Source organism: Entamoeba nuttalli (genome assembly GCF_000257125.1).
Source record: "Entamoeba nuttalli P19 unplaced genomic scaffold asmbl_4648, whole genome shotgun sequence".
Lineage (NCBI taxonomy): Eukaryota > Evosea > Mastigamoebida > Endamoebidae > Entamoeba > Entamoeba nuttalli.
This window is the reverse complement of record NW_008576942.1, coordinates 1,332-10,979: the sequence shown is the minus strand read 5'-3', so window position 1 is coordinate 10,979 and position 9,648 is coordinate 1,332. Positions and strand designations below refer to the sequence as shown.

Here is a 9,648-nt window from a genome sequence, read left to right as displayed (position 1 = left end):
GTATACCTTATAAAACCAACACAAGAACAATATTTATTTTTCATTTTTCCAAATATTTAGATAATAAACAGAGGAAAATATAAATAAAAAGAATAAATGTTAATGCTGGTTTAAAAATATTACAATAATTTGTTCAAGAAAATTATATAGATATGATTAATTATACAAATGTTCAATGGAATTACATGAATATAATAAGAATGAGATATACAAATATAATAAGTTAGATCAAAGCATATTATAACTTTTAGATAAAACTTGATTTAAATAAATTTTTCTAAAGAAAATATAAATAAAACAACTCATGTTGTATGTTTGAAATAATATTTATGGTCCAAAAAACTCAATAATAAATAAAGTGTTTGAAACATAAAAAAGTTTGAACAGATATATAAAGACCATCGTGATAAAGGCATGAACAAAAATAAGTTAAATCTTAACATAGATTGATAAATAATGTGTAGTATATTTTAGAATATAAGAAAAGAATGAAATATTGATTACATCAATGTATTTTGATTATATTATTTGTTAAAATATATTTTTGAAATATAGTATAATTCCATTTAAACCATTAATCAATATTATTTCATATTATTACAATATTTAAATAATGAAAAAAATACTTAAATTATTAGTATAATATGAAGTATATTATTGGTAGTATTTACCAGAAAAAATTAAGAATAAAACATATGTAAAAATATAGAATATACACTATTATATAGATATTATATAAAAAATACAAATTAGTATTGACTTAATATAATTTTTACTTCTTTGATGAGAATATTATTTAGTAATATTTAGTATAATTTAATATAATAAATAGCAATAATTTACTTATGGTGACTTATTCAATAACCAGTACAACAAATATATTTCTTATTTAAGCTGAGAAACAGACCGATATTTCATAGTACTATTTTTCAATTCATTACTTAAAAGTATAATCTTAAAATAAAAAAAAATTTCATTATCCCAATTAGTATTATCATAAACTTTATCATTTAAATGTTTTTTTTTGCTTCTTATAAAGAAAGTTCTTCAGTCATAAATGTGTATGTGATGGTTAGTTTTTTATTGATATTTTTCTTTTATGGAATTTTTTCAAATATTTTATAATTACGTAAAAACAGTTAATGAAAAATATATTTTTGCTTAACTTTCTTAAAGAACTAAAATTTTAACTTCTGTTTTATTTACAATAAATCATAAATATCTATGTCGACATAATTTATGAATAAGGTAATATATTTGATGTAAAAAAATAAGAATAAATTTCATTAAAATACTCAGATTTGATCTATTTATAACTTGAGAAGATATTTTTATTCTTTTTTAAAATGTTATTTAATTTTATTAACAAAAAAATATCATTTTTTTGATAGGAATTTATTTATTAAGTTAGGCAAATTAATAATTTTTTTTTACAAGGATATTCTTTATTCTTTTTCATTTTTTTTATAGGATATAACGAATATTATTTGAGCTGTTATTTTATAAATGCCATTTTCAATAAATCATCGATGTAAAACTAGCTTGGGTTATTATATATCACATAATTTATTGGTTAAAAAATTTTGTTTTTTACATTATTAACTAAGAACCAAAAAGTAAATTAAATTCCTCTGAATATAAAAATGAAAGAACGTTAAAGAAAGATATTACAAAAAAAACTTTAAAGAGAAACTACGCTATAAATATAAATAGTATAGAATAAATGTGATTCTAATAAAAAAAGTGGTAAGGAGAGAAAGTCTATGTTTGAAAGTGTCAGAACATGAACTATTTAAACATTTAAACTCGAATAAATCATATAGATACATAATGAAAACTATCTATGCTTGTTTTATAGGTCCTTCTAGGTGTGGAAAAACTTCTATTATTGAAAAATATCTTCATAATAAAGAAGTTAATTTATATGAAGAAACTATTGAAGATGTGTATAACTGTACAATCCAAAGAGAAAAATATAAGGTTGAAATTAAAATAATAGAGAATGGAGGTAATAGAGAATTTAAAATATTAAGAGATTGTCAACTAACAAAAGCAGAATTTATAATTTATGTTTTATCAGTAACCGATAGAGAAAATTTTGAAAAAGCTCATAATGATATTATTGAATGTATTAATATTATTCACTTAAATAATAAAAAAGAACTACCAAAATTTATTATTGTGGCTAATAAGATTGATGAAGAAATTAATAGAAAAGTATTTACTAAAGATTTAACTAAACTTCAATTGAGTTTAAATGGAATTTGTGAATGTACTATCTTAGAAACTTCAGCAAAAACCTCTTTTAACTTAAAAACACTTTTTATGATGTTAACTGTCCCAAGAAGAACAAAAGGAATTTCATCACAAAGTTCACCTAATTCTTTTCCTTGTTCAACTTTAACTCCTTCAATTGAATCAAATTCCAATTTTATTAAGATGAAAGAAAAAAAAATTTCTAAACTCTTTTCATTCTTCAATCCATTTACAAAAGAGGAAAAAAAGTTACAATGAATCTTAATTTCTTCAAATTTTCATAACAAAATTAATTAATGTATTGTTGTTAATTTATGTTGTGGAATTAGTGTTTTGGTATTTTATAAAAAAATATCTCATAATCAATCTATTTCAATGAATCTATTATTCTATATAAAGAATAGAATTATTTCTTTCTTTAGTTTTTTTTTTTTGAAATAATCTAATATGAAACAAAAAAAAATTATTGTAAGGAAGTTTAATGAATTAAAATGAATTATGTTTCTTTAATTCTTGTTTATAAAATTGAAGAATTTTTAATTTTGTGTTATTTTAAATTTTTTCCCTCAATATATCGAATTACAAGATCTATCATTAAAGAGCTTTTTCATGACTGCTATATTATTTACTAAAATCAAAGATGGTAAATTAACTTCAAGAAGCTTTAATGTAAAGAGACTCTCAACTTCGTTTGGTTCTGAGTTCACTGATGTCATTATTGGAAATACCCTTCCACATCATTGTGATTTTGTGATGAACAACAAAAATGATGATAAAGGGTTTATTTTTAATTTTAGTGATAGAAATGATGTTATTGTAAATCGTTGTGTTGTTCCACAATATGCACAATTTGAATTACCTTCTAATAGTATTCTTCAAATTGCTAACTCATTATTTTTTGTTTCCATAAATCAACCAGACAAAAATTCCCAGGTATTAATTGATGAATACTTTAAATTTAATGAGACATCAACAAAACAAGAATATATAAAAACAGAAAATAAAACAAACGAGAAAGAATCACCAAAACAATCATCTGTTATAAAAAGTAAAAGTAGTAGTCTAGACCAATTGAATAATGAAAACAAAATAATAGAAAATCAACAACCTTCACTAGAACAAAGAGAAGTAAAAAATAAACATAAGCATAGAAGGCATTCTTATTCAGATGATTCAAGTGAAGATACTGAACAAAATAGTAAAAGAAAAAGAAAACATCATAGATCACATTCTAGACATTCAAAAAGAAAACATTATAAAAAGTCAGTATCTGATTCATCTGATACATCAAGCTATGAAGATCGTTATAAAAAGAGAAAAGGGTATAAACACAAAAGGCATTCAATAAGTTCATATGACCAATCTTCTAATAGTCTTAGCGAAGATAAATAAAAAAGTTATTGAGTTAAAGGGACAACAGAAAACAATCTTAGACTCTTTTTTTTAAGTTAATTTAGATTTAAAGTTCTATACTCGGTTCGCTTCATCTCATCAACCCAACCCTTAGAAGGTCCAAAATTTAATAATCATACAGAAATGAAAAATCAACCTTTAAACGACGTAAACAAAATCCTTGTAAATACAGAAGAACTTCAAAAGTAAAGAAAAAACTATTTTTATTAGATTTTACAACTTTTTACTATTTATATACTTTTTTAAAGGAAATAATGATTAAAAAAAAAGATATAAATTACCACTTTAACAAGGAAAAAAGCTAAGATGTGATGTTATTGGTCGAAAAATCTACCCTTTAAATATTAAAGAACTTCAAAACTATTGAATCAGTAAATTAAAAAATGCCTAAGTGTTTCTTATGTGGTAAAGAAGTTTATCCAGCTGAGAAAGTTAATAATGATGGAAAAATATTCCATAATGTTTGTTTCCAAACATATAGAAAACAACAACAAATTGAATATAAACATACAAAACAAGCTGAATATTATAAGAAAGCTGATGTTGTCCCTGCTTATTATCGTGTTGCAGATAAAGAATCAGGCGAACCTTCAAGAATGACTGCTGGTGTTGATGATGAAGCTGAAAGACAAAGAATTATTGATGAAGAAAATAAATTTTTACAAAAAGTTGCAGAGCAAAATACAAATAAAAATGTTGCTCAAACTACTGTTTGTGAATGTGGTCAATTAGTTGATAATAAAATGAATTTCTGCCCATACTGTGGTAAACCAATGAAAAAATAATTTAACATATTTTGTTATTCAATTGATTTGTTTTATATATCATAAAATTTTATTAATAATCATAAATTAAATAATTTTTTAATTGCTTTGTGCATTTATCCCATTTTTCTTCATTTTGTTTTAATAATAATTCACTTTTTGTGATTTGTTTATTAATCCAGTTAGCTTCACTGAAGTCTTGAGTTAATTTGAGTCGAGAGTATAATGTTGAAATTGTTTGTTTTAACAATGATGATTTAATATTAATATATTCAGTATATGTTTCAATAGTTTGTTCTGATACAATACCACATAATATAGCAAGAACAAAAGATGGTTCAATTCTGTATTTATTTTCTCCTTTTTTCCCTTCAAAATAGCCAAAGTTCTCTATAAATTGAATAACTCCAACAGAGGCATTTCCCCCTATAGTCATTGATAATCCAATGGTTTCATTAATTATTTTATATTCACAATTCCATCGAGTGTTTAATGGAGATTCAATTAAAGATGGATTATAAAACAACGAATATTGATATCCTTTTTCTTCTTTTCTTCTAATAATTAATTTTTGAGGTTGACAATATTTAACAAGTCCTTGATTAATCCATTCTTTTCCATCAAATACTAATTTATATTCTTTAAATGAAATTATTTGTTCATCACTTTTTTCTTCTTTTTTACTAATATCAACTGCTTCAATTAAGTCAGTTTTTAATAACGCATTTTTAATCAATGACACAAGAACTTCTTTAGTTGTATGTAATTTACAAATTTCTGTTGAGTCATATTTTATTAATTCATCAACACTTTCGTTAAATTGATGATATCCTCCTCTGCAACTATAAATATCATTGAAAGTATTTCCTCCACAACTAAAACTTCGTTTTGCTCGTTCTTCAATCTCATCTCTCGTTAATCCATTCATTTTTCTAAAAAAAGTTTTTTTATTCTTTTTATTTTTTGTTAATTAATAAATATACTATAAAATTACTATATTTTTCTATTAACTAAAAAAACCATTATTTTAGGAATAATAATGATTTTTTTGTTAGTTATACATCAAAATCGGAAAACAAAAAATAAAGAACTTAGAACATATTCAATTTCTCTCATTTTTAAGATTCTTCTAACCAAATTTTTTAGAATTAATAAAGTATAATAAATTAATCTATAATGATAATATATTTCTCATAGAGGCTGATAGAAATGAGTGCCTACTTGAAAAGAAGTTAGCAATCTTAAGAGAAAAAACCCTTTATAGTACTGAAAAAGTGAAAAGATCTAAATTTACTTCATGTTTCTTTTATTTACAATCCTCTTTTACTCTAATGCTATTGATTGTTCTGATGGACAATATCTTGATACCTCTGGAGAATGTAAAAATTGCAATACTAGCAACCACTGTAAAACTTGTTTTGCTGAAGATAAGTGTATTACTTGTGAAGATAATTATTACTTAGATAGTTCATATCAATGTACTTCAAGAAAGAATATATCGAATTGTGATACTTGGGATAATCTTTTTTGTACGATGTGTAAACCTGGGTATTATCTTCAAAATCAAGAATGTAAGGCATGTACAACTAATTGTAAATATTGTAATTCTCAAGAATGTTTCCAATGTGAAGCAGGATATACTCTTGTCAATAATGGAGGAAAATGTGTTGACTGTTCTAAAGAAGAAAATAATGCAGTTTGTGGAAGATGTGGTATTAATGAATATTTTGATGTAGATAAATTAAGTTGTCTTCCTTGTAAAATTAATTGTCAAAGATGTTCTAATGCTCAAAATTGTTTTATGTGTAATAATGGTTTTGCATTAAAAGATCCAACAGATCCACTTTCTGAATGTTCTTCTATTGAACATTGTGTTTCAGGTCATATATTTGGAGATCATTGTGAATTGTGTACAACAGGATATTATCTTGATAATGGAAAATGTTCTCCATGTTCTGAGCAATGTCTAAGATGTATTAATTCTACTAATTGTGTTGAATGTAATTCTGCAATGAAATTATTTGAAGGAAAATGTGTACCTTCTATTGATAATTGTGCTAGATCAAATGGAATACAAGGATGTTTAGAATGCAATGAAGGATTTTATCTTTCAGAAGGATCTCAATGTGTTAGTTGTCCTAAAAACTGTTCTTCTTGTTTAAATGAAAATTATTGTTTTAGATGTGGTCCTAATTATTACTTTAGTGGGGAAGAAGGTCAATGTATTTTAAAAAATTCTAATTGTAAAGTTACTGATCAATATGGATGTTTAGAATGTTATTATGATCAAACTAATTTGGAACTTTGTAAGGAGTATTCTGAAAAAAAAATAATTGATCCATTAAAATGTAGTGATACAACTTCTCCACAAACATTTGGCTATTTTCTTCCTGTGACAAAAAATAGCAAAACAAATGTTTTGGAATTTAAAAAAGAATGTGAGTTATGTGATGTTAAATGTAAAATTTGTGAATATAATTCAACGTGGTGCTCTGCTTGTAATGCTGGATATGCACTTAATATTAGTATTGAAGCTACTTCTCTCTATAAAGAATTAACTGGAAATACACAAAATATTTATAATTGTGTTGAAAAACCACCTGAATGTGTTAGAACTGAAATGGGATATTGTGTAGAATGTGCCTCTGGATATTTTTTAAGTGATGTCACTTGTACTAAATGTGATGTATCATGTGGTTCATGTACGTCCAGTAGTTATTGTCAAACATGTAACTCTGCAACTGATAATAGTTCAAATGCTTTGTATTGGAGACCTAAATCATTGACAGATGCAGTAGATGAAGCAAAAGGAAAATGTTTTTTAGTTAACATTTCGGAGAGTGATCAATACAACCTTAATCAATGTGCAAGTCTTATTACAACTTCAGGTTGTTCTATATGTAATACAGGGTATTATACACATGACGGTTATTGTCTCAAATGTCCTGATAGATGTACAGAATGTAAGGAACAAGTAGGTGATATTACTGGTGATGGAATAATTTGTACTGGATGTAATGATACTCAATACCTTACTACTGAAGATAACGCTACTTGTCTTAGTTGTGATAATATTAAACATTGCCATAAATGTAAAGGAACTGGGTGTGAAGAATGTGAAAGTGGATATACTTATTCAAGAGATAGACTTGAATGTACTAAAGTTAATCTTGCATTAATTCTTCCATTATGTATTGGTGCATGTTTAATTCTGATTGTGATTATTCTTATTATTATTTTCTTATTATGGAGAAGACGTAGAGCTGCTGAGAAACAACGTGAGACAGAAATTAGACCATTTAGAGTATCATCAGATGTTGAACTTGCATTGTTATCTGCTGATAATGAAAACTTCCCATTAAAAACTGAGAGATGGGAACTTGATTTTGGACTTCCATCAACAAAAGCCATTGTTGATACAGAGTATGAACAAAAACTTAAAATCATGAACACATCAAACAAATCATATTATTTTGAAATTCTTACAAACCCATCTCATAGATACTCACTTGAAGTTAATCCAGTAAGACAAACATTAAAAGCAGGATTTGGTATTGAAGTTACATTTAAAATTAAAATGCTTTGTACTGCTATTGTAAATGAAGACATTGGTATTATTGCTATGGATGTTGATGATAATAATAAAGAAACAGCAAAATTAAAAATTATTATTGAGTCTGATTTATCAACTAAATTAGACCATACAGAACTTAAACCTGTTATGCCACCAATAGGTGAAGGTGCTTTTGGTCTCGTGTTTAGAGGAACTTATAGAGGACAAGATGTTGCTATTAAAAAGATGAAAGCAAGAAATCTTACTGAAGAACAAACAAAAGAATTTAATCATGAAGTTGGTATGTTATCTCAATTAAGACATCAAACAATTGTTAGTTTAATTGGAGCAGTCTATACAGAAGGAGAAATTGCTATTGTGACAGAATTTGCAGAATTTGGATCATTAAGTAAAATGTGGGGAAAAAGAGAAGTTTCATATGATTTAAAGATTAAAATTATGGATGATCTTGCAGTTGCATTACAATTCCTTCATCAAAATCAAATTATTCATAGAGATATTAAAGGAGAAAATGTTTTAGTTTATTCATTAAATCCACATTCATCTGTTTGTGGTAAATTAACTGATTTTGGTACTTGTAGAAATGTTTCAGAAAGATCTCTTGCTAATAAAGAATTATCTACAGGTATTGGAACACCAACTTATATGTCACCAGAATCACTTCAAGGTACTTCTAATTATTCATATCCAGTAGATATTTATGCATATGGAATGGTATTATATGAAACTTTTAATGAAAAACAAGCTTATGAAAACGATGATAGATTTAATCAACCATGGATGATCCCTCAATTTGTTATTGAAGGCAATAGACTTGAAAGACCAGACAATATGCCTGACAACTATTGGAATTTAATTACTAAATGTTGGGATCAAGAAGCTGATAAACGTCCTACTGCTACAGAAATTTTACAAGAAATAGCGTCATGGAATATTGATATTAATTATGTTACTGGAGAATCATCTAAAAAAGAAGACCTCAACACTCCTCAAATAATTACTGAACCTAAACCAGACGTTGAAAACGAAATTTCAAAACCTTTAGACGAAAATAATAGTAACAGTAAAGAATCAGTCTCTAGTTCTTCTGCTTCTGAAAAATCATCTGATGGAAGAAAAGAAGATATTAGTAAAAGTGAAAGTAGGTCTTCTGCATCAAGTGATGATGATTAATTCATTATTATGTTCATAAATACTTGACTTGTCGCTTAGTTAAGATAATTTTTCCAAATTTTATGTTTGAGTAATTTTTACTATTATAAACTAATAAAAAACTAAAATAGAATTATAATTGATAGTATCTTAAAAATGGGGTTATGAACATCATAAATATAAAATATTAATCTGAATAGTAAAAATAATTATTTAAATAACAAAATAAAAGGAAAAGAACTTAGAAAGGAAAGAACTAACCCTTGAATAAGTGAGTGAAACATGGGAGGAGTCAGAACCAAAACAGTTAAAAGAGCTGCAAGAAATATCATTGAAAAGTATTATCCACTCTTAACTCTCGATTTCCACACCAACAAACGTGTTGTTGATGAAGTTGCTGTTGTTGAGACTAAGAGACTTAGAAACAAAATTGCTGGTTTTATCACTCACTTAATGAGAAGAATTCAAAAGGGTCCAGTTAGAGGAATC

At 25.5% G+C, this 9,648-nt stretch overlaps 6 protein-coding genes across 6 annotated transcripts in view; 5 read left to right on the top strand and 1 right to left on the bottom strand.

Annotated features, from left to right (window-relative positions):
• Window positions 1-1,830: 1,830 nt before the first annotated feature.
• On the top strand, window positions 1,831-2,514 carry ENU1_108750 (Ras family GTPase; the record flags this gene model as incomplete). Its single annotated transcript, XM_008859500.1, has 1 exon — window positions 1,831-2,514. One exon carries the CDS (start codon window positions 1,831-1,833, stop codon window positions 2,512-2,514), a length of 684 nt encoding a protein of 227 aa, XP_008857722.1.
• A 351-nt stretch (window positions 2,515-2,865) lies between these two features.
• On the top strand, window positions 2,866-3,648 carry ENU1_108740 (hypothetical protein; the record flags this gene model as incomplete). The annotated part of the gene is made up of 1 exon (XM_008859499.1): window positions 2,866-3,648. One exon carries the CDS (start codon window positions 2,866-2,868, stop codon window positions 3,646-3,648), a length of 783 nt encoding a protein of 260 aa, XP_008857721.1.
• A 404-nt stretch (window positions 3,649-4,052) lies between these two features.
• Window positions 4,053-4,454, top strand: ENU1_108730 (hypothetical protein; the record flags this gene model as incomplete). Its single annotated transcript, XM_008859498.1, has 1 exon — window positions 4,053-4,454. The coding sequence occupies one exon, from the start codon at window positions 4,053-4,055 to the stop codon at window positions 4,452-4,454; it is 402 nt and encodes a 133-aa protein (XP_008857720.1).
• Window positions 4,455-4,506: 52 nt separating this feature from the next.
• ENU1_108720 (hypothetical protein) lies at window positions 4,507-5,361 on the bottom strand (the record flags this gene model as incomplete). Its single annotated transcript, XM_008859497.1, has 1 exon — window positions 4,507-5,361. The coding sequence occupies one exon, from the start codon at window positions 5,359-5,361 to the stop codon at window positions 4,507-4,509; it is 855 nt and encodes a 284-aa protein (XP_008857719.1).
• A 369-nt stretch (window positions 5,362-5,730) lies between these two features.
• ENU1_108710 (tyrosine kinase, putative) lies at window positions 5,731-9,180 on the top strand (the record flags this gene model as incomplete). The annotated part of the gene is made up of 1 exon (XM_008859496.1): window positions 5,731-9,180. The coding sequence occupies one exon, from the start codon at window positions 5,731-5,733 to the stop codon at window positions 9,178-9,180; it is 3,450 nt and encodes a 1,149-aa protein (XP_008857718.1).
• A 261-nt stretch (window positions 9,181-9,441) lies between these two features.
• Window positions 9,442-9,648, top strand: part of ENU1_108700 (ribosomal S17 protein) — a gene marked incomplete at both ends in the record, with an annotated part of 369 nt that continues 162 nt past the window's right edge. The window contains one exon of the mRNA XM_008859495.1: window positions 9,442-9,648. This exon is cut by the window's right edge and continues 162 nt beyond it. Coding sequence (XP_008857717.1) covers window positions 9,442-9,648 — 207 coding nt within the window.